Source organism: Scomber scombrus, chromosome 1 (assembly GCF_963691925.1).
Source record: "Scomber scombrus chromosome 1, fScoSco1.1, whole genome shotgun sequence".
NCBI lineage: Eukaryota > Metazoa > Chordata > Actinopteri > Scombriformes > Scombridae > Scomber > Scomber scombrus.
In genome coordinates, this window is record NC_084970.1 from 25,349,972 (window position 1) to 25,374,645 (window position 24,674).

At 36.4% G+C, this 24,674-nt stretch overlaps 1 protein-coding gene and 1 long non-coding RNA gene across 2 annotated transcripts in view; both read right to left on the reverse strand.

The window, feature by feature from the left end:
• The window catches only part of LOC133991015 (uncharacterized), a 558,552-nt gene that overhangs the window by 319,428 nt on the left and 214,450 nt on the right, over positions 1–24,674 (reverse strand). The gene's annotated exons all lie outside the window — the stretch shown is intronic.
• The window catches only part of LOC133977789 (protein diaphanous homolog 3-like), a 176,466-nt gene that overhangs the window by 131,351 nt on the left and 20,441 nt on the right, over positions 1–24,674 (reverse strand). Inside the window, exons 6-16 of the mRNA XM_062416074.1 lie at positions 17,017–17,091; positions 16,622–16,691; positions 13,744–13,880; positions 12,989–13,094; positions 10,736–10,846; positions 10,059–10,177; positions 9,698–9,814; positions 5,751–5,869; positions 5,600–5,664; positions 4,687–4,791; positions 1,574–1,882 (exon numbers count right to left, since the gene is read on the reverse strand). Coding sequence (XP_062272058.1) covers positions 1,574–1,882; positions 4,687–4,791; positions 5,600–5,664; positions 5,751–5,869; positions 9,698–9,814; positions 10,059–10,177; positions 10,736–10,846; positions 12,989–13,094; positions 13,744–13,880; positions 16,622–16,691; positions 17,017–17,091 — 1,333 coding nt within the window. The remainder of the gene's footprint in view (positions 1–1,573; positions 1,883–4,686; positions 4,792–5,599; positions 5,665–5,750; positions 5,870–9,697; positions 9,815–10,058; positions 10,178–10,735; positions 10,847–12,988; positions 13,095–13,743; positions 13,881–16,621; positions 16,692–17,016; positions 17,092–24,674) is intronic.

Sequence of the window (24,674 nt, forward strand, 5' to 3'; positions counted from 1 at the left end):
ACCCCAAGAATCGTATCAATCATTTCCAAAGATTCCAACCACTACAAGTTAACACACTGCTGTCTTGTTGACTACAACTGGTCTAAAGTTAACAAAAATCAAATAACTCAAAATTGATAGCAAAATGACTGTGGAGCAGTTTGCACATTTTCCTATTTCCGTTGTTTGTTTATCTTTTATCTGAAAATGTAGGCTCAAAAATATTGCACATTGAGTCCAATGCTTTTTGGCATCTGGTCCAGATGATCCTGGACAGCAACTTGCAACCTTTTTATGGCATCAACAAATCTGAAATTGGTCTGTAACATAAACATGAGGTCATTATTTAAAATTTGCAGATTTTGTTCGAAAAAGGCTTTAACACGACACCTTCTTATTGGCCAACTAAACCTGGGTAACTAATAGCCCTCCTTTACACGATAAGGACCACAATCTAAAAACGTATCAGTGTGAACACCCAGTTGATGGTGGAAATTTTTTTAGAAAAAAGCTCAAGTGGTGGGAGACAATAAATGCCTTAAGTCTTTCTGTCAGTCGAAAATTGTTTAATCGCTAAGCTCTAATCATTCATTAGTCACTACATTCAAATATAGTTTGAAACCTTATTGAAGAAGTTTCAGAACAGCTTGGTACCAAACATAACCATGTGTGTGTGTGTGTGTGCAAGCATATGGCCTAGTTTGCTGGACACCTGTACCAATGTACAGGTGAGAATTTAATTATTAATCAGACCACAAATTAATATCACTTTTGATGTGAACTAGCATTTCTCTGAAGAGAACATCTGTAATGGCACCACCAAGTCTGTTTTGACAATGGCATCTGATCATCTGTTATTTTCAAGTATTACTGGCTTGGCAAAGAAGAGTGGGAGGTTGTTGTTTAATTCTTAGAAAAACATCTGTAGTGTTCATGTGCTGCCAATGAACATCAGGAACAAAGTTAAGAGTGGAAGAAAAGGGTTACTATAAATACTTGGCCTGAATTTTCAGTTTCTTGTACGAAACATTTTGCTAGTCACATTCCTGCACAGTGGGAACACATTAATAAAGATAAAGCATGTTTGCAAAGTTAAATGTTTACATTTAAATGTTTTTCAATATATATATTTTTTTATCACAAAATATATTCTAAACCAAACCATGGTTGCAGTTAAATGTTTAAATGTTAAATGTTTAAAAGAATGTTTAAATAGTCTGATGACTAAAAAAGACTAAAATGTCAACAGTGTTCATTGACTAAAGCTTTATTAAGATAGTTAGGATTTTCTTTGACTAAGATGAGACTAAATGCCCAGACTTTTAAGTCAACTACTGTAAATCTTAAACTAAAAAAATAAATAAAAAGCATGAGGTGGTTGACTAAAATATGATGCAACTACTAACGACATTGGATACAGGTCCAAAAAAGCTGACAAACTTAACACCATTTTTACTCCATAGTAACTCTATATTGAGGGCTCAGTCAGTAGTGTACTGGACTGCATCATACTGTGAGGTGTTTCTTGTGCTTTGGTCCCCTCATGTATGTAAATGGGAATGGAGAATATTAGAAACACTATCCACTATCTTACCTTGGACCAGTTGAGGCGCTTCATGGAATTCTCAGGCTTAAAATCCTTTTTAGGCTTGATGCCATAAGGCAGTGCATGGTGAGTGGGAGAGCCTAGACCACCAAACCCTAACGGGGGCGGAGGAGGGGCACCAAACGGAGGAGGCACTCCAGGTGGAGGAGGTGGGGCAGGACAGCCAGGTAAAGGAGGTGGAGGAGGCGGAGGAGGGGGAGGTGGCACCCCAGATGCTGGGGCAGAGGGTGGAGGCCCAGAGGAAGATGACGTCTCTCCAGCATTGGCAGAAGATAAACTCACAGGTAGAGTTCCAAACTAGATAAACAGGGAGAACAAAAAAGTAGGTAGTAACATAAACATACAAAACATTTACTCATTTTACACAATAAAGTATGAAAATGTGTTTTTTCTTTTTTTTAAAGACCCTTTAATGTTGACTCAGTGGTCAACACTATAGTTGTACTAGGTAAGTTTTGGGTGCAAATGTGTGTTATTTTGCAAAAACTACACCCAAGTAAAATGAACTTTCATTTAATCTTAAATGTAGTTGAACTTGGTTTTAGTTTAAAATAATTATTTAAAACGACCAAGATCCAGCAAACGATAATCTAATAAGTGCCATTAACCTGCAGCTCAACAAAACTGGCTGCAACCTGCCCTCCAGGACCAAGAAACTGTCCAGGGGCATCCTGGCCGACCCCTCACACCTTGGCCACAACATATTCCTACCCCACCCTTCTGGAAGGGAATACGGTGAAATTAAAACCAATATCACTAGACACAAGAACACTTTTCCCCCTGTGCCATAAAACTCATTAACTCCTAAGCCTAACTGGGAATCCACATAGTTAGCGAGACGCGAGCGGCACGTAAGCGCTCTGTCATCCAATCTACACCATCTTCCGTAAACAGCCGTCTGTCAGCAGCAGTTCCTGGGGAGCTGAGAGGACAGCAGCCGGCTAAACTGCCTTCACCAGGATGACAGACAGCATAAATTTAATGAACCAAAACCTTTTTCATGTCAGCTCCACGGGAAGAAATCAATAGTGTTTGTATGTATTGATTCATTGATTTTATTTTCCCACCCACCGTAGGGAGTGAGGAATCTCCCCTCTAGTGAAACAGGCGAGTTCACAGACAGAAAGGGAGCCTTGATCAATCAATGTAGAAAAAGTTCAAAACACACATACAGCAGGATATTTGTGTAATTTAAACAGCTTTCTGTGTAGATTATGCTTCACTAAATGCGACAAAAATAGACTTGAAGCTTAAAATATTTGTGTGTGTGTGGGGGGGTCTCTGTGAGTCAGGCCTCCTCAGCCTGCAGACCTGCACTCACAACTTTAACCCTGCACCCCAACCCCGTGTAACAGTGTCATTATGACAGCGTCTGTGTTTTATGCTATTGTTTTTTTTATTGAACCAACCCTGGATAAAAGTGTCTGTTATTTGTAAGATGGTTTTATTGAACCCACCCAGTGTCTATGTTACATGTTAGTTGTTCGATTTTTACTGAATACAAATGTCTTTGCCTGTTTTGAAAGCTGAACCAAGGCAAATTCTTTGTATCAACTTATTCTTTCATCTAGGCAGCAGAGTGAATCACCATTAGAAATGCATACAAAGACAATTAATTTAGTTTCAAGGATATTTAACTTGAATATCCATTTTACAGTTTATGTAAAGCTGAAAATGTTTCTGATTAGTTTGATGGTCAAATAATATTTTGAAGTTGCTGTATTTTGATATATATCATTTCATCAAATGGTGTTAGGTTTTTGGTTTTGTTCTCTCTTTGGCAAACTTTTTTAACTTGATTTTAGCAAACTGTCCTCCATATAAGAATATTTATATAGTTTCTAGTAGAGGACTTTTTTTTTTACAGTGTGTGGGGAGTGCTCGAGAAACCAACCTTGAATAAATAAGTAGTGAATTCCCTTTCAAGGAGGGAAAAAAAAAGGAAAATGAATGAAAGTGCGTAGCCCTGAATATTTTCATGTCTAATACCGTGGACTGTGCTACAGATGTCAGAGTCGTGTTCTCTCAACCATCCAGCAGTGACCAAATGCTCATAAATGGTCCAGGTTCCGTCCAGAACATACCCACATTCATTTGTTTTTTCCAAAGCTAAAAATCAAATGTTATAACTGCGGCTACAAAGCTTCGTAAATTGTATCATATAAAGCAAATGGCTTATTGATCCATGCACCAGTTTTAGATTAAAGATGCACACTAAAGGTCAGCCCTGGGCCCTTACTCTGCTATTGCCTCTAGAGGGTCGAACACCTTTGCTGAATTAACAAGTGTTTGCGTGTGTGTGTGTGTGTGTGTGTGTGTGTGTGTGTGTGTGTGTGTGTGTGTGTGTGTGTGTGTGTGTGTGTGTGTGTGTGTGTTGTTCAGAGTTACAGCGACACAGACATGGACAGACAAAGACAGTGAGACAAAGTGTGTGTATGTACCCACAGTGGCTAAAAGAACCTCTGTCATTTCAACCAAGGTACTATTTGAGTATTCATTCTGTGTTTGCTCTCTCAAATTGAAAAATTATCGGGAAAATAAAAAGGAAGTTCTTTTCCCCTCTCTGAGTGTGTAGTTATCTTGCAGTGCCAGGGCGTGAGAGCAACTCTCTTGAGTGTTGGGGGGTTGAAGAGAGGCCCAGTAGTGAGGTTGAAGGGGGTTGTCAGAATAAATTGCTTTTAGAACAATTTCCTCTTATGGGATAGAGATCAGAGAATTAGAAATGGCCAACATGGAGGACTGGTCAGTGTTCTCATTAGACTTAGTGTCAGCTAGCCAGTAGAGCAGCCTCCATGTCAAACCAAACTGCAGGCTCCAGTGGATAAAACCCCCTACCCCATCACACACCCCTAAATAACAAGACCATCTCATAATCAAAAGTAAGAAAAGAAAGTCGAATTGCAATTCAGTGGCAGATTTAGGGGATTTGTTGAATAAACACATCTGGTGTTTTCTCACATCTAATATCCCCTATAGAATAGACGCAGTTTACAAAAATTTACATTCAAAAGACAGACATAGAGGTCATGTGCTGTGAATGTGCAGAAAACTGGGGATAAAAAAACAAATCATACAGCAAGCAGAAAAACAGTCAGATATACCTGGGTCCTGAAAGCCTGCAGCTCTGTTTGAAGTTCAGTTATTTTCTCTTCACACTTTACCAGCTGAGCTTGTGCCTCCTGTCTGCTTAAAAACTCCTCATCAAACTAAAAGAAAAAGAAAAACCATATCCAAATGAATCACACAAGCACACACTGATATCAAATCTATGTAACTCTGAATAAATGTGAGTAATTGTTTAAGTCTATGTAATGGTATACTTGCTTTATATAATACACATTAATTTTACCTCGATTACCTTTATTTAGTGATTAGATTTTAACCCTCTGTCAAAAACCCATTCATTAATAGAAACCTTTTAAGTGCCATACACGTATACCAATCAGTGAGCACATACTTATAATCAACATCACCAACCTGCTGCTACCTAGATGTCAATTAATCACAGCAGCCAGTCCATTTCACCTCAAAAATTTAACTAAGGATGTGTTTGTGTGTGTGTGTGTGTCTGTGAGTGTCTGTGTGTGTGTGTGTGTATGTATGTATGTATGTATGTATGTATGTATGTATGTATGTATGTATGTATGTATGTATGTATGTATATATATGTATGTATGTATGTATGTATGTATGTATGTATGTGTGTGTGTGTGTGTGTGTGTGTGTGTGTGTGTGTGTGTGTGTGTGTGTGTGTGTGTGTGTGTGTGTGTGTGTGTGTGTGTGTGTTACCGTAGCAAAACATATCAACTGTATTTGCTAAAATTGTTGCTGTAGTAGTATGCAATACATTAACAAACTCAAAAACATGGACCTAAATACAAAAGCTGTGGAACCAGTTGGGAAGAAACTTGTCATGGTTGTATTCTTTGATGTCTTATTATCTAAACAGATGTTGTATATATAACGAATGCCTGAATGCCTTGGTGGCCATGTGGGGTTTTGGTCAATACTTGCCTTCTGTGCCAATTCTGAAGCTCTTTGTTCATAGTCATCAGATCGAGCTTTTTCTACACACACCTCTGAAAACAAGAAACCAAAATGAAAATTATCAATATTTTGCTGAAACATCTGTAATCTAAATAAACTGCCTAAATGTGTGACTTGCCTAAGAGGTGGCTGAAATCCACATCCAGACGCTTGCGGTAACTGAAGTCTGGGTCAGTGCCACTGCGGTGGAGCACAATTTGTGACACACACTCTTCAATGATCTTAAAGTACTGAGGCCTGAGAGTCGGGATAAGAGAGACACAAAAGACACTAAGAAAAAGACAGTGTAGCAAAAACAAAGACATATGTTGGTGCAATACAGAAACATCATCAATTCAGTGTGGGATTACAGGTAGACGGTAGTGCAGTTACATTTTTTTTTAGTGTAGTGTGATAATACAAACTCTCATCATTACTCTGATCTACTAGAACAGAGCTCTGCTTGCAGGCAAATGAGATCATCTACACTGGGTGACCATAAATAAAACGCTTTTTTAATCTATGCATGCATTTGTTCATAAAATATAATATAAGCAGATTCAGTTTTAAAGAGAACTGAACTGTCTACAGGAATAGCAGGGCCACTAGGACGATGTGAGAGATAAGTGCAACTAATCAATCACTGAAAACATAGTTTATAAGCATAACTGTCTTCTCAGTTAAATAGTACTTATCATATTGCCTAGTTAATAGTGCATTGTTAAGAACAAGTTTTGGGGGGATATAAGTATAAATAAGCCTAACTGTCTTGAGTCTTGGGACTGTAACATCATGTTCAAAATTAGGTGCTGGCTTTCTAATGCTACGCAGATTGAGGACCTGGTTTCTTTAGAGCTACTAAAACTTAACTAAAACTAAACGTAACCTTAATATAAGCACATATTTGGTGATACTGATGAATGGGGAATGCAAACAAAGCAATTACACAGTTTCTACATAATTGCAATTAAATTGTTTCAAATGGCCCTGTTGAATGCATTGATGACAGAACAACCAAGGGCATGCCACAATAAGCAAAAGAGATATTATAATGTAACAGTAACAATTGCAAGTAAATGGGAAGTGTTTTTTTGAACTGCTAATTACCTTAAAAAGACACAGAGTCCAAATCTCTACTACACCAAATCATTAACAAATATGTTGAGACTCATTAACACTTCACCAGGGATACTGCCTTCCTCCTCTTCCTATAAGAATGCTGAGGCTGGATGTAATATTATGAGTAGCATGTCTAGTATTTGGAATATGAGCAGCACAGTGAAATAATTGTCTGAATAAAGATAAAAAATACTAACAATCAAATGGAATGAGTCATGTAGTCAGTCAAGCTGCTGGTGTTCCTTTCATTACTGTGTGGCTTTGGGAACCCTGTGTAAAAGGGGACTATATATTCTTCACATCAAGGATACCAAGAATTAAATAACTAGAGTTGACTGCACCAGTCAGTCGCTAGAGATGCAGTGCATTAAAAGGATTGCATTATGATATGATGCCTTAGGTGCCAATGGTGAAAATTAATGATATCAAGAGTACAGAACTGCCTGAGGAAAACCTGCAACTGTATTCTAAAAGAGCCTACCTAAAAACACCACAATATTTATTCCATGCCAATAAAACTATTTTTTTTTTTTTTTAAACATTGCATCTAAGATCTGAAAACGTGTGTTAAATACTGACAAAACAAAGTTCATGTTATTTTCCAGAGCCAGAACCACAGACTTTACTCAGGCCGATGATTGATATATAAATATCTTGGTACCGTATCTTAAATTGCACATACTGTAGATAATCTAGTGTGCCAACTCAGGCAAAAGGTTGGTCATCTCTGCAGAAACAAAATCAAAGGATTGTTTAGTCAGTTTTTATGTGTGGACTACGGTGATGTCATTTATAGACAGATTTTCTTCAACCCTCAAACCTCTTAATTCTGTATATCACTTAAGAAGACCTTAAGATTTATTTCTGGAGATGTTAATGGTACACATCATTGTACTCTGTAATGTTGGATGTTCCTCTCCCTAAGAGAGACGTGATACTTACTGGTATCTCTTTATCAATAAAGCCCTTACAGGAAAATTACTGCATTACCTTTCAGAACTGCACCCAGATGGACTTTACCGAACCCGCTCTACTGACTGGCTTTTAATTCATGTTCCATGAGTTTGGGTTGAACTTGGAAAAAATGCTTTTAGCTTTAGCTCACCTGACTTGTGGAACAAAATGCAGCACCTCCTTAAAATAAACACACCCTATATTTTGGACATTTTGAAAATTTTAGCTTAAACACCCGAACTTCTACCTGTAATTGCTCTGTATTAGGGCTGGGCGATAATGGCAAAAATCGATTAATTGAACTTTTAACCTTGATTACGATTAATGAACGATTATCTCCACCCTTGATGAACAATTATGTATTTTCACAGTTTCTTTTGTTTTGTATTTTACACTGCTGCCCTCACACGATATTTTGTGATATTTTCGCACATGAGAATCTTTAGGGAATGAAAATAATGATGTTTCAAGGTGTGACGCTGTGGTTAATGTCTAGTTTAGGCACAAAACCCACTTGATTAGAACCATGAAAAGATCATGGTTTGGGTTAAAATGATCACTGGAGACAAGTTTTCAAATTCCTTAAAGATATGCAACCTTTACTGTGATGGTAACAGTGAACACCACGATTAATTGACATGAGCAAGATTAAGTCGATTAGAGTTTCTAAATGTCGGTTTCGATTATTTTTCGATTAATTGCCCAGCCCTACTCTGTATAATTGTATTTTACATTTACTTTTTATCTCTTTTTGCTGTTAGTTTCCTTTTCTGTCTTTGTTATTGTCTCAGTGTCATTGTAAATGAAGGTCACCCTCAATGATCTCTCAAATATAAATAAAGCTTACTATGTAGTGTGCATTTACATGAGGGTGTTCTTATTTGGCTAAGGTCACAGCTATTGCCAACCTAAGTCAAAAGACAATTATATTCATTAGTGATTAATCCCCAATAGTCCAAAACCAATATTTCATTTAGAGTGATGAAAAAGAAGAAAAAAGCAAAACTTTACATTTCATATTGTTGCAAAATAATCTTTTTTTCAACTGAGTTGTTGACAAATTGTTTTAAAAAAGAATAAAATTGCGGTGAAATAAGATAAATTAGATTGAATCTTTGCCCAAGCATACAGAGCTATTTTAGTGGCATCCCAAAATAAAAATAAAGGGCTAGAAATGAGCATAATACGTCCACTTCAATGCTTGCAAATTAGATGGCACCAATGTTTGCCTGTAGAGATGTACAACTTCCACTACTTCAAGTATGCCCTGCACTATAAAAAATAATGCAGTGTTAGGGAATATTACTGTAACATTTAACAATCATTTCAGATGAAGAAAAAATCATCAGAAACCCCAGAGCAGAGTGCCACACACTTTCCATGTTGTTTTTTGGGTGGCAGAAAAACTGCATATGATACATTTCATATTCTTCAGATTAGAGCTACATCTTTTGATCAAGCCAAGGTTTAACTCACACCCAGCTGTGAGTGAACCAACATAAAATAAGCCTTTGAAAAGTACCATTAATAGGAGATGAGAAATACTCTGGAGCCATGGTTGCTGTAGATGGCTTGGAGATGAAAGGGACAGCATTCTCTTTGTTAGCCAATGTCATTGAGAGGGTTTAAGGCAAAGGCAGAGAGACCTTCACAAAACATTACCTCTTCATCAGGGTACATTATTACCAGTGTTGAAAAGGTGTTTGGGCCTTTGCTTGTGTGTATTTGTGAGATTAAAATGCTACATGTCAGTCATTATAAGCACTCGGACTGCAAGTTATTTCACTATACATATCTGACCCGAGCCAGAGACCTCAGGTCCATAAAGAAAAATAATAGAGCTAATGAATAGAGGTGACATGAAAGAATTCACAGAATTTGCAACTGACAGACAGGCAAGGAGAGACTAAGGATACAAGAGGAAATGGCAAGGAAAATGAAACGTACAACACAGCTTGCTTTGTAACACTTTAGATAATTAATGGTGTGTGTGTGTGTATTGTGGAGTTTTACCTGACCAAGTAGTCATTGCGTATAAGCATCAGGTGCTGCAGTATGGAGAGGAAATAGGGCTCTGCACTGCTGTCCTTCACCATGCTCTGCACAATACTGAACACATCCCCCGCATCAGTGCAGAGAGTCAAGGACTCGTACGTAAATGGAAACACTGCACTTTCACATTAAAAAGTAGAAGCTACTGAAATATAAAATGAATTAAATTATTTTGGATTATATTTTAATTCAAGCTTGTTGTTATCCAGTATCTCATCAAGAGTGATTGACCTTAGCAGGATGAAAATGTTTTCAATGTAGATACAGTAAGCCACATTTACTAGAAACAGCCACTGAATCAGATAAATAATGACAAGGATATTCCAGCTCGCTCTTGATGTCCTCCAGCCTATGAGAGAACTCCATCATGTCCTCTTCTTTGTGCTCCTCGAATACCTTTAACTGAATGTCAAGGGCCTCATTCCTGACAGTTGTCAGTTGCTACAGATGGATTAAAGAAGAAAAATAAAGAAGATATGACTTAAAAAAGAAACAATCAGGATTAAGAAACAATCAGAAATAAAGGCTTGAGACCCTCTATGACATCAGTATTTAAAGGGAAGCAACAAGTCTAAGTACAAGACAAGGAGCTCATTCTAAACGCTGTTACACCTCATGATATACAGGTGTGGGGACCAGCATCTCATTTTAATTTGTTTTCTTGGCAGCTACCGCAACATTGTTTACAACAGATAAACATGTTAGGTAGATGGTATAAAAGCCAGTGGGAAGATTATTAGCCCAAGCACTAGAAACTTTATTGGTTTTTGGTGCTAGCACAGGCAGAGGACGTGCAAACCTTCCTCTGTGTTTCATAAATTATTTGTTGAAGCAAATCTACAATATTTCACTGAAGTGGACAATTTATTTAAATATTAATACACGGTTAGTGTGAGTCTTTATTGTGTGTGTGTGTGTGTGTGTGTGTGTGTGTGTGTGTGTGTGTGTGTGTGTGTGTGTGTGTGTGTGTGTGTAGTGGGGGGGGTACGTTGTGCTTACCGGCAATATCTCTTTCAGGCCACAGCGCATAAATTCATTTCTGATGTGCAGCCTGAAGTCCAGCTCATCAGGAGATGTTACAAGTGCATTGATGAGCTGCATGCATGCCACCTGCAACACAGAGTACACAGAACAATGAGAGAGAGAGAGAGAGAGAGAGAGAGAGAGAGAGAGAGAGAGGCCGACTTCTTCTTCTAGAAGTTGATGAAAAGCATGCCGGCATACATTCTAAATGAGTTATGTCCCTAGGAAGCAGAGGACCATAACTAATGCATGTCTATTTTCTCCAGTCACCAACTAGGGGGGGCTGATTTTAATATTAATGCAACAACTGCAGACCCATACACACAAAACTAACCAACAGTCAATTTAAGGGCAAACTCGCTCTTTTGGAAGCTGATTTTCACTCCCCTCTGAGTTTGGTTTACTGCACAGGGACTGCTGCATCCTGTGACTCAACTAGCCAGGCAAACACAGACAGAAAAATCAATTATTGATCGGTAAAGCAATCCACTCATGTGTGAAAAGAGGGTATGGCAATGCTAGAGCCCTGGAAGGATATACGGATGTTTTAAGGTCCATTGTTAATTTGATAGCCCACTCATATATTTGCTCCCAGCACTCAAACTTAGTAATTACCAGTCCATTTTAATATTTTAATACAGGTAAGCAACATTACAAAATGTCACAAAGCTTTGTCTTGGTGGTCTTGGCAGTCAAGAAAATAGCACCTTTGATATTAAAAAAAAAAAAAAATGTAATAAAGGATTGAATGATTTCCTACCTTACGCATCCTTTGGTTTAATTATATACAATTCAATATGCAGAGAGTTGAAACTGGTTTGAGATACATAATCAATGACAAGGCATAAAGTGGGAGTCAGGAAGATCTACGATACTATACACTACAATGCTTTACACAATTTTGTAAGACATTACAATATGAATGCTACATTAGTATTTGATGACTGTAATTTGATTCCAGCTCATTGTACATTTTAAGAGTTTAATAATTTATGTATATTTAACCTACAACTAAACTACATTAGCCTCAGCTTTGTATTCAGATTAATCCATCAATCTGTTACAAATACATTATTATCATGCTTAAGAAAACATTTAGGCATTTGTTGGTGTCAATTTGCAGTTATTGTCTAAATTCACAATTTCCCTAAGACAGAGACTGCAAGGAGAGACTGGGTACAAAAGTGGACAAGACAGAGACACACTGCCTCTGTTAGTATAACAGTAACTGTGTTGTAATAATGCATGGGGTTAAAGGGATCTGTGCTGTGTATTAGGAAGTGGTTAGAAATAACACAGCATCAATATAACACAACCAAGGCCTTACAAACTATCCAGTACATAGGGCTGCACTAATTTTGTCCATTTATCCATTTTGTTCTTCCTTAACTATTTCTACAACACATCTGACCATCTAAAATTATCTCTATAGTTTTGTATCTGTAAAAAGACAGTTGTGTGGTAGGTATTGGATGAATGATCACTCTCTCTACAGGTTTTTTTTTTTTTTTTTTTTTAAATGTCACACTACAAAGTGGGTTAGGAGGGATTCTCTATGATTCTATGGTTTTCTTTGACATTTTTTCTTGTGTCCTCATTATAATTTGTTTTCCTGTCTCCGCTTGTACAATAAAACCATCTATGTATACAGGTGACGCTGTACAGATTATTACTAGACGTCCCTGTAACCTAAATGCTAGTAGGATCATCAGTGAATTTTTCTACATTTGGCAACTCCAGATCACAAGAGATCTCAGTGTTAATTCAACAACTACAGCAACAGCCCTACACACTGATAATGTTAATTACTGCAAATAGTAAAATCAGATTAACAGGTGTTCAGACTGCCTCATTGTTTCACAGTTGTATGTTTGATCCCCTAGCCTCAACTAGGGCACTTAACCAACATGAATTATACTGTACACCAAACTGCTGCTAACAGTTAATGAATACTAGACACTGTATAATACCGCAATACTCAAATCTGGTAAATACAATTAAATTATAGGTGCCTCAATGTTTCCTTTGTGACAGGGTCAGTACTTTACAATACTAAAGACCCAGATTTGACTAAAAACAAAAGACAGTGACTATGAGACCATTGAGCATAGAGTAGTTGTGATATGTTGAAATGGTCAACTTCTCACTGTCATTCCAGTTTTCAAATTTCATTTCAGCAACAGGAGGAACAACAAGGTATGAATGGATGTACATGTGCTCTGCACTTACTTGTAATTGAACTGAGCGATCTCGGAGTCCCTGTACAATGGGACTGAACCTCTCGATGGTTCGCCATTCTCCTGCTGTGGTGATAGCTTCAAGGACCTTCTCTAAACTAAATGAGAGCATGAAATGCATTAGAGAAAAATTGGGGGGGGAAATTAAGAAATACATTCATTTGAAGTGATTTTGACCATTATCTCTCTTCTAGTCCACTATATCTTTCAAGTTACTCTCTTGTCAGTTGGGCCTGAGTGGATAGGCTTGTTATGACAATTTGAAACTGCATGACATTTAAATAATAATTAATCTGATATATACAAGTTCATTCAGTAATATATTCATTTCAATAATTCTTTACTAACTGATATTTTTACTTACTGATACTTAGCTATTTTTGCCAAAACAAATCAAACACCTTGCCTACAATGGGCACAACTCTTGCAATAACTCATCAATATACAACTGTATATACAATACTAGTATACTTTCTGATACTGTATACTGATCATTTATGTTCCTAGTGTCACTGACACACACACAAGAACAAATCACAGGCCTGTCTTTGTATTACTTCAAACATTTTAACTCTGTAAAATTGTGGCAGTAATAATGGGGAGTTATCAACTGGACCATAATCTCAAGTACAACCACTAAGTTAATAGACATTTTTCCCTCTGTGGAATAAAAAATGATTGTTTTTGAACAGTAGAAAATTAAGTACAACATAGATGTGTTGACAGAATAATGAAGCCAGGACATACGTGTTCTCTTCGCCCACAATGCAGATGGCTGACAGCAGCTTTACCACGTCAGTCATCATGGCAGACTGAGTGGGATCAATTGCTCTTGCCAGTAATGCAAGACTTTTCTCCTCCCCCAGGATTCGATCCAAGCCATACTGCAATAAACACAAAGACCAAACATGGATTACCAGATATGCTGTAATTCAGTCTATAAGCAACAACAAGAACACGTCTTATCAAAAAGGTAGAAACAAATCTTATTATGATCATTATCATGATCAGTTCAAGTGCACTCCAAATTAAGACTGAATGATCAAATCCTACTCAAGGCTAACATTAATTTTAGTTCCATCTCTAATGCATTGTACAGTATATCTATATACAGTATATCTAATGCCATTCAGAGGTCTGGTTCGGTACAACTTATTGTTAAATTAAACTCAGCCACAAGGAAACTGTGATTAAATGGAAAGATAACTTTTAAATTGACATAAAATAATTCTGCTTTGTGTGTTACTGCTGTATACTAAAACCAACAAACAGAAAAGAACAGCATCAAAAAACAATACTGTATTGGCTCCATTTGTCAAAACAGTACCATTTGCACCAGCACGTGACAACATTGTACAATAAAGAACACTTTCAGCAACACTAAGAACTGCATTTTTTCTGCTGAACAAGAGTCCAGATTAATTTATTGTTTGTGGTTAATTTTTAATGGATAAAAATAATCAATGTCTGATTTTGTTAGATTAAATTAAATCAACCGATTTCATACAGACATTAGTGTAAAATAACTATTTTTGTAGTAAAGAAAGCCTCTTTGAATTTAATGGTGTGAATAGTTTGTTTCTGTTTTGTTGTTTGATTTAAAAAAATGTTTTTTTTAAAAAGGAAATATAAATTGTTTTTTTTTTTAGACCTTGTAACAACACCAAGCATGACTGAGCACCTGAATCATATTTTCAGTTTGCATCTTCTGATTTGGACAGGCAGTCAGCTTATCAAGCTATGTGGTATTCAGATTCTGTTCTTGTATACGAACAGTCTGATGCAAATAGCTACATTGTTTGCTTAGTTTGTGAGAAATACTACATATTTATTGTTTTCTGTCACATTTCTGTTGTATTCCCATACCATTATCTCAGATTCACACACATAAACTGTCTATAAAGTCAGTGACATAATGTACTTCATAAGTACAGTAGCCACAGTGGTTGCTGAATTTAAGCAATAAGAGACAGAAGTATATTTTGAGGAGCTGTTTCTATACCTATCAAAACCATCAGATTTTTTAATCCTCAAGACCAATATTTAAATATAGCAGATATGGTGTGATTGTGTAAATACTTATCAAAATGTAAATTGTTGGGTAATAAGAAACTATAAAAAAAAAATAAAAAATTAAAGTTAATCAAAGAGCCAAGAGCTATATACTGTATATAGCCCAGAGCTATATCTATATATAACCATGCATCGTAAGAAATGGTAATATCAAATCTATTTTAGAAAAAAACCCTCTTAATACAGATACATTTTTTAAAGAGCAGTTTTACAGTGTGGTAACTTTCAGTATTACTGGACATTATTATACCATTGGTGACTGACAAGACAAAACATGCAACTGTTTGTCTGGACGTAGAAAGGCAAGTACAAAGTAAAGACTGCACTGACAGCTGGCAGAGAACACCTGTCTTCTTGGCACTGTGGGCACATCCCATCCCAAGATGCCTCTCTAGCCAGGGAGAGGCCTACGGGTAAATGCTGGCGTCTGGCGCCTGTTGAGACGTAGGATTACATGAGACCTTACAGCACACTTTGTGCCAGAGTGGCTGTATATCTGTCTCCGCTGGGTTTCAGCTCCATGGGGCGATATTTCTTCATTTTTTTCCCTTTATAGCTACTGAGGACTGATCATGCACAAGCAGAAAAAACTGAAGGAATTGTGACTGCTTAAACAATATTCAATTTTATGCAGAAGTGGTCAGACCAGGGCAATAATATCAGCAGAATAATATCCTTTCATTTTATTTATATATTTTTTTCATGCTTCATACATATATAATAGGTGACCATAAAATATATAGTATTCTAGTATTTTAAAGTTACTTATCTATGCATCTGTTGTTTTGTTGGGGGTTTTTTTTGTTTAGTTTTTTAATTATGCTGCTCAAACTACTTAAGTGTCCATGTGTGGGATCAATACATGTTTTAGTATCTTATCACAGTATGATCTTATTGTTTTATTTTGTTTTTCAAAATTCTGTTGTACTGGCAACAGCTGAAGAAAATTCATTTCACAAACATACTGTATATTGTTTAAATTGGGTTAGTGAGAGATTCATAGTGTCAGTTTCAGTGCATCTTCCAGTCCTACTTTTTATGTCTGTACAAAATGTGATTTATTTTATTTATGTTGTTAGTTTGTTCTCTGTAATATTTTGCTTTGTGATCAACAGCTTTCTGTGCTCTTTACGCCTGCGGCACAAACTTTGCTATGGCTTATTTGAACCATAAAAATATAAATGTAATAATAATGAATAGTCCCACATACTGCGGAGTCCTCTGGGCTAAACTCAGGAACTAAAACTCCTGTTTGTACAATCTGCATTTCAACTACAACGGAAGACAGTACATTTTATAGATAACCCTAACCCTTCATTTGGTTCATATTGTTGTGATACTGTTCAACCCCTATACTGGTCATAAGACCTTTGTAACTGAAATCCCAGGTGCCTAACTTGGTACTTACATGAAAATACCAGATGTCAATGTGGAAGGTAAATCAGACTAAACCCAAATACAGAAAAATAACTTTGACCATTCATTTTCCTAAGGGTAAAAGGACAAAATAGACATGTTCATTCTAAGATTGAATGCTGGTTGATGGCATTACCTTATTGTTCATGAAGGCTTTGAGACACTGGACAACTTTATGTTGGTTCTTTTTGTCAAGCTTCTCCTGTCTAGGGATACAAGAGAGTAATGAGGAGCAGTTGGTCTTTAATCAATAACATGACAACTACATGCTTTATGCAGGATGTTAGAAAATTAGTTTTCATATTTATGCATATAGATATATAACATATGTTCACATACATTCATGCAGATAAAGGACAGAAATGAAGAGTGTAAAGGCCAATGGAATAAATGTGCTACTAAACAAGCTATTAATAGCCAAACTACACAACTTTGTAACTAATTATAAATGTTTATTAGTATTGATTGTGTTAATACAACATAATTATTATGATATTTTGTACAAGAATGTTGGTGAATATATTAACTTACTGTTTCTTGAACAGCAACCTCTCCAAAATGTCCAGAAGCAGTCCAAGACCCTCATGCCCGAAGCTCTGCACCCAACTGAAATAACAAACGTAAAATCAATACCACAACAGGATGAGACTGACAACTGACAACACTTTCACAGTCATCAACCACTGTGGAAATCTTCAAGATGTAGAAAAAATATGGAGGGGTCAGTACTTTGTGCTGAGAAGAAGAGCAGCAGCAGTAAATATAGAATTTTATGTTTCATTAGAAAGACTGCTTTAAAATATTATAGACAGAAGAAGAAAAAGACAAATGGAAAGTAAATTTAGATGCAGTTGAAGAAGCTATTACTATTTATATACAGTCCAGACAGTAAGTATTTGGACAGTTACACATTTTTTGTTCTTCAGGCTCTGTGCTTGAAATAAAAGAATGGATAACACTTTAAAATGCCATGTCTCAGCTTTAATTTGAGTAAGTTTACACTTCTACATAGAAATAACTGCGTGGGAGATATAGCCCTTTTAACATATAGTGCCAAAAGTTTAGGGGCTCAGTAATTAGATACACGACAAGTCAGAACAAGCGAAGAAGAAAGAAGACAAGGTCAAAACCTAGTGGACTAGTACTGTGTATGAAACTGATGATTTATTGGTAGGGCTCCAATTTAAAGTGTTAGTAAAACTTTCCAGCCCAATTTAATCATCTGATTTTCAAAAATTATACTAAAAATGCTGAGAAAAAAAAAGTTTAGTCGATGAAAATCCTATGTAGGCAAGCAATAATGGTCAGTCAAAATGGTAAAGCAACCTGTCTCTTTTATTCCATTTTTTGTTGAGCAGGAAGCTTTCTCATCTTAATTGCAGTTTTCTCACTCGACATATATAATAATGTAGATTAGTTATTTGAATTTCAACACATAAGACTGAATCTCAAAGTTATATAATAAGAACAATCTGTCAGCATAGGCAATACATGTGAATCACAACCATCGCAAAATCAAATTTGTCACTAAAATATGATAAAAGGTAAATCTGTAAGGCAAAATCAAACATGGACATACCAATTAATCAGTCCAAATTTGGGCTTTTATGCAAGTTAATTTGTATTGATATCTTAAAATGTTGTTTGAAACTACACCTAGCTTTGGATATGTTTACAGTATATTCAATACCAAGTTACAAAGCTATAAAAATGCTATTACAAACAAAATATTTGGCATTCTACTACATAAAGAAGAAGGAAAATGGCAAAAAATTCCCAATGCATAGTAATGAGCTAGGAGTTTGGAGGTTATATTTGTATGAACCAATTGATATTTATGAGTTGTATCTCTAAGGTTACGCAAGTTCACATTGCTTCATCAAGCTACTATATGGGAGGGCTAGAATTTGGAAGTTGAGTTTAGACACATCTTATGACAGTGCCTTTGATGGATCCCAGGGGCTGTTCCCTATGATTAAAAAAGTAATATCGACACCTTAGGACCAACATAAAATATACATTCATTTTCATTTAAAAGGGCACCTTTCTTTCTCCCAAGTGAAGGAGCCATCCTTTCCAAAGCTGTGTGTCTACTAAAAGAGTTAAACTAGTGATATCATTCTTATCCTACATTATTGAGGGCATAATATTGAATAATAATAATAATAATAATAATAATAATAATAATAATAATTGTTATTATAACAATGATCTTAATTTGGTGTTTATTTAGTTAACAGTTTGTCTTTTTTTTTTAATCTAATGTTTAGCTAATGTAATTATTTTTTTACTCTGATGTGGAGCTTTCAGAAAACTAGTGACCTTGTGCCCTTTCCAAGAGAATGCATAAGCTAGGATATACAATATATTATTATGAATTGAACAATCAAGGCAGGTTAATCTTAGGAGGTTCCTATTAACGCTGGTCTTTGCTACTAAGTTCTCTAGATCCAAATATGTCTGAGAACTATGCAGTATTCACTCACATAAACCAAAGACTTCCTATACTCTCCCCACTTTCACATTACAAAGATTGTTAAACCTGTACTTAAGGCAGATGAAGGAGAAAGGGTATGTGATGGTAATGCATTTCACAACAGAAGCAATATGCCATTGCCTCATGAAACCAACTCCAATTTTGAGACTTATTGGATACGATTCAACACAGAATGGCAATCAAGATAAAAACAATGTTACTCTCCCTTGTTACTGACAAATCATAGGTTGGAGATCCAAGGTTTTTACCCAGGACTGATGGTTGGAGTGGAAAAAAGAGCAACAATGACTTTAAAAGAACAGAAGTTTTAACTCTAACTCAAAAGGGGAGCACAAACAGGAACAAATATGATATTGTGAGTTTAGGTGAATACCTTTAGCTATGCAAAAAACAAACAAAAAGAAAACAGACAAGGACAGTGTGAGTGAGATTGTAAGCAACTGCATCTCCCTTCTGATTGAAAATGAAAAAACATCTCAGTGAACATTAGCATTCAGTGTTTGTACTGTTCTAATCAACAAGCTGCATGCCTCCCAGCATCAAATCTACAGAAATTCTCAAGGTGACAACATAAAATGGGAAGCTGTTATCTGAATTCATTTCTTGAAAGGGAGTACGGGGTTGTAGGTCTATGTGTGTCCATGAGTTTATTTGCCTGGTCTTACAGTAGAATGCTGTATCTAGCAAAAAATAATAACCATTTTGTACTAAAAACCATGCAGGGCTATAATAGGATAGGACTGTGGTGCATGCCATTTTGTTTTTTGTTGTATTTAACCTTAACACATACGGAATGCACACCTGATCTGAATCAAATTATTAAGCAACTTCCACAAAAAATTAGCTGCACTGGTGATGATTTAGGCATGTCATAGAAAAGGTGGCATAAACAAAAACACACCATTGGATTACTACTGCAAACCAGCCACTGCTTCAAGTAACTTCATCATAAGACAGCTAACTTAACTTGCTAAGGTTGTAACCTTATGTTGTGTCACTTCATATTTTAACTTACTTAAAGTCACTTTAGTTAACTGGTGTGATTAAGACTAATCTTTTAGACTTATTACTGTATCTTTATTTGATAGTTGAAATTGCAGAGACACAAATCTTGGGTAGACAGAGCAGTATGACAAGCAACAAAGGTCTGCAGCCGTTGCACATATGCAATCATGTGAGACATTACAGCTCATTAACCACAATACTTGAAATTTCAGTTTGTAAGACATGCTTCATCTTTGCTGAGAAATACTGCAAAAGTGCAGACCATCTTGTGCATACATTTTTATACAAACAACCTCATACTGGGAATCAGAGATCTGTGCTAGGAGCTACATAGGCGACTTTACAAACCATTTACAGGAAAACATTAGCTGCTTTTGATGTATTCATCCGTGATTTGAAAAATGATGTAGAAAAACTATATTGGGCATCCTGCTGCGCAAGTTATCTACAATCTGTAGTGTACCATGTAAGCATAGCGTGTGACAACAATGTACTGGGTTTTAATATTGTCAGGGGCATTTGATGTACAAACAAACCAACAAAAAACAAAACTAATCTTAACATGCCTCTGATATACAGTGGTGATTTAAGCATAGTAAATGGCAGTGGATGTTATTTAAAATCACACAGGCACCATTCCTACTTAAATTCATTCAACTTATAAAAAGAGGACAAAACACAGGGAAGCAGTTTAGGCCTTCAACTTAAGATGTGCTTGTGTGTGTGTGTGTCAGGATCAGGAAAATGAGAGGCTGATGAAGAGACAGGGAAGGCTGATGCCATGGCAGTTGGGATTGAGACTACTGCTGGAGAAAAAAATAATTTAACCTAGACTTCTCACTGGGCCATAGCCCAGGCCATTTTGGTTATAGAGTAGGCAGAGCTCAGGTCTTGACAAGAGCTTCATTGAAATGCATAGCTCAGTGGCAACTGCATGCTAGTTTTTCATCATCAGTAGGTAAGGCAGAGAGCAAAGGAAAATAATCAGTTGATCTATGGCAGGAATTATTACAAATGAAACTAACAGGCCTGCACTGTCAGGGTCTGCTAAAACTAATCTGAAAGACATCTACATTGGAACACATGATTGAAAAGTGAAATAAGGGGAGTGGTGACATAATTCAGCTTTGAAATGCTTCTTGTAAATTGACCTTGGAAATTTAGTAGTTCACAGAGGCCAATAAGGGACAATCTAATACCTTTTCCACAACTTTCTTCAAGAGCAACAATAATCAGGCTGAGGTATCTAAAGGGTGTCTTTGTGTCATAGTTGAAGGTCAGGAAGAGCTGGGATGAGGCAGATAAAGCCAAATAATAGTAAAATTGTAGTGTTATAGTTGATAATATCAATAAAAATGGTGATGAAAGTAACTTTCAAACAAGAATTGGTAGTTAATCATATAGTGACCTGTTTCATTATCCTTCCGCAGTACAGTTAAGTGGTTTGTATTTTACATACTGTCTGTCTAGACTCTAAAGTGATTAAAGTGTTTTAAATTGTGTTAGCTAATCTAGCCTGCTCTGGCAGCCCTTGGGTTTCATTAGTTCCTAACATCTGGCACCCGTCCCAGATCCCAAATGAGAAACTTCAATCACATTCTCTGTCTGAATGTCCTCAGTGTTTGGAGTTGTGCAAAAATGAACACTTTTTACATCTTTTCTTTGTTAGAGAAACTGCTGTACCAGTTTTAGTCTGACTGACCTACCTGTTAACACTATTACTGTCATTAGTTATTTGGGCTCATAGAAATAGGACAAAGAGCAATCATGTACAGTATCACAGTGTAGCATGGCCTTGGTCCCTTCAGTGTTTACACAGGTCATGGAGTACATCTACACATTTTAGTATGTGGTTTCCTCCACAAGCTGTGTGCAGATTTCACAAATATGTGGAGCAATATATGCAAATTAGCTGTTGAGGTAACAATGGCAAATCTATATTGGTATATTTTAAATGTAAAAGTACATAAATGAATACATAAATCTATTTGGCCCAACCAAGCAGTGGAATCCTGATGTTCATTATTTTCAATCAACAGCCAGGCTGCTATTTTAGTTGCTAGGTGCAGTTAACTTTGTCATGTCAATAAAATACTTAAGATGTTGACAGACAGTGTATAGAAAAATGCTAATTAATCTGACTGCATAAAATTATTCCACATCTTGTGCCAACATTGCCTTAAACTGTCAACATCATGCTGGAACATTATCCAGTGTTACTAGTCAATCTTCTGATATGTAGATGAGATGTACACTACTTGTATTTGATATTTATGTTATTAATGCTAATTAAAGAGCAATCTGTAGCATGCTTTAATTACACTTCTAGATCAACAGATACAAAAGAGGTATGGCAATATTCGACTGAGGGCTATCATCTCAGTAAGACACAGAAACAGGGAGAGAGCATTACAAATAAGGAAAACAAATGCATCATCCCATTCCCTAGGAACAAAAACAGTCATAAATCAAAGAGAAAAATGAGGCACCTTATCTGGCTAACTTCACAGCTAAGGTAGCTTGACTTCTAACAGAGTCTCAAGAGGATGTCTCCAAGGTTCCCGGGCAGTGCAATAGTGTTGCACTCCGCTAAAGCTGTTATGAACCAGAAATAAAAAATTAGCCTTAAAATGTTATCTCAAACATTGCAAGTTAACTGACTACATGAATGCTCTCCAGGGACAGACAGCAAGTTTAGGCTGGAATAACAGCAATGTAGGACATCTGAAATAAAAATAGAGGAGGTCATTTCATCCAATGTGGACTGAATGACGTCACTATCACCCCATTGTTACCACTAGCAACAATAACAATGCTTGTGAAAACTCAACACGTGTCTGAAATGCCTTAAATGTCCAGATATTTATGCTGTTCATTTTCGAATCAAGAATGATTAGAAAAATACATCAAGTGTGTCTTTAAATAGTGTAATTTGTATAATAGAATCGATTTTGTGTGAATACATCAAAACTGTTACTAGGATTATAACAGACCTTTTTCATTAACCCTTAGCTGCAAACATTGAATGTAATGAAAAATAAACAGTTGTTTACAATAAAACACATCACACCATATATGTGAATGTTATACAATGAATATATTTACTACGTCTGTGTGCCTTCCTCAAATTTTTAAATCCAAATAGCACATATTTTACACTTAATGAATATCATATTGGTGGGTCATATATGGCCATGTTTAGTCCTAAAATCACATGACCAACATTTTGGTGCATATGTAAGACACTCCAATATCTATTTCATAACCCTTCAACAGTGCACCTCTGCCCAACATGTTGGTGGTAGGGTGCACTCGTGCTAACATGTTACTGATGAGGGGGGAAATTAATGTTTTTAATTATAGGATGCATAACCTGCCACTCGTTAAATTAACTACTGCTAATTAATCAGAGAGGAGAAACAACATTTCTAAGAGGTCTTTGCAGCCTCATGTGTTTTAGAAATATAGTATAAATATAAATGTGTATAATATATATCACAATACCATGAGTGTGATCTACGTAACAGAGTACACCACTTTAGTGTAACATTTTTGCACTCATAATGGACATTTATAAAAAGAAAGGGATCAAAATTGATGCAGCAGAACCAGCAGTATTGTCTTTTTTATTCTATGCAGTTTTCTCCCTTGCCTGATGCCTGTATGACCGGTCATGCAACTCAGCTCGATTTATTCAACTGTACACATTTGGATGTGTTAGTCTTGTAGCAGCTAATGTAGCCTTGAGCTGACAGACTTGCAGACCAAGCAGAGATGAGGGGCATGCTACAGAGTTCTCGTAACCTTACTTCTCTCTCACTACACACCCCCAGATTTGTTTTTAAATATTTTCAGACTTGAAGTTATCAGCCCCAACTGGCAAGTTACAACACTTGAGGCAATGTATCAGAGTTCACACAGCTCCCCTTTGGAGCCACAAAAGGCTTTATGTAACGTTTCTCATACATGAGTTGGTAGTTCAAAAACTGTAAACTGACATTTGATGTGTAAAATCAATGCAATTTAACTTTAAGAAATTATAAATATTTGTGTATTGTACTTACGTGGCAGGTATATGAAGCAAAAAGAGCATCAAAGGTTTATTAAAAATGTTAGTGTACAGAAGAAGGATGCTTAACTTTTATCTACAGTATAGCAAAACTGAAAAAAGCTAGGACCTTAAACCTGAAGGTCAAATTTTAATATAAAATCAAAAACCAATTTCCACTTGTTTGTCAGATCCATTTCTCAAACCCATTTAACACACTTGCATCCTGTAGCCTTGCTGGTCCCCTGGGGTAGTATTGTGGCTTCTTCACAAAAAGGGAGAGGGCTGGAATAGCTGATGCGGGTAAGGTATAGAGAGGTCAGAGGCAAGTGTCAAAGGGTGGTACCCTGAAGCTGTAGGAATTATCAAATGACCTCTAAGTCTGTCTGCTTCACCACAAAGAATGTGATAAGGGAATATAATAAGTCTGTCAACATATACCAGCAGAATGCAAGCACCTGATACTGGATGGAGGCGATGAGTGAGAGATGTTTGCTATAATAGTGCCAAAACAGTGACAGTGAAAAGCCTCCAAAAACAGTGGCAGACAAAATGCACTTTGCTGCCAAATCAATCCCACAACTTAGGATTGTAATGGTGTTTTGTATATAGCTGGTGGGCACCACTGCTGGCCCACTG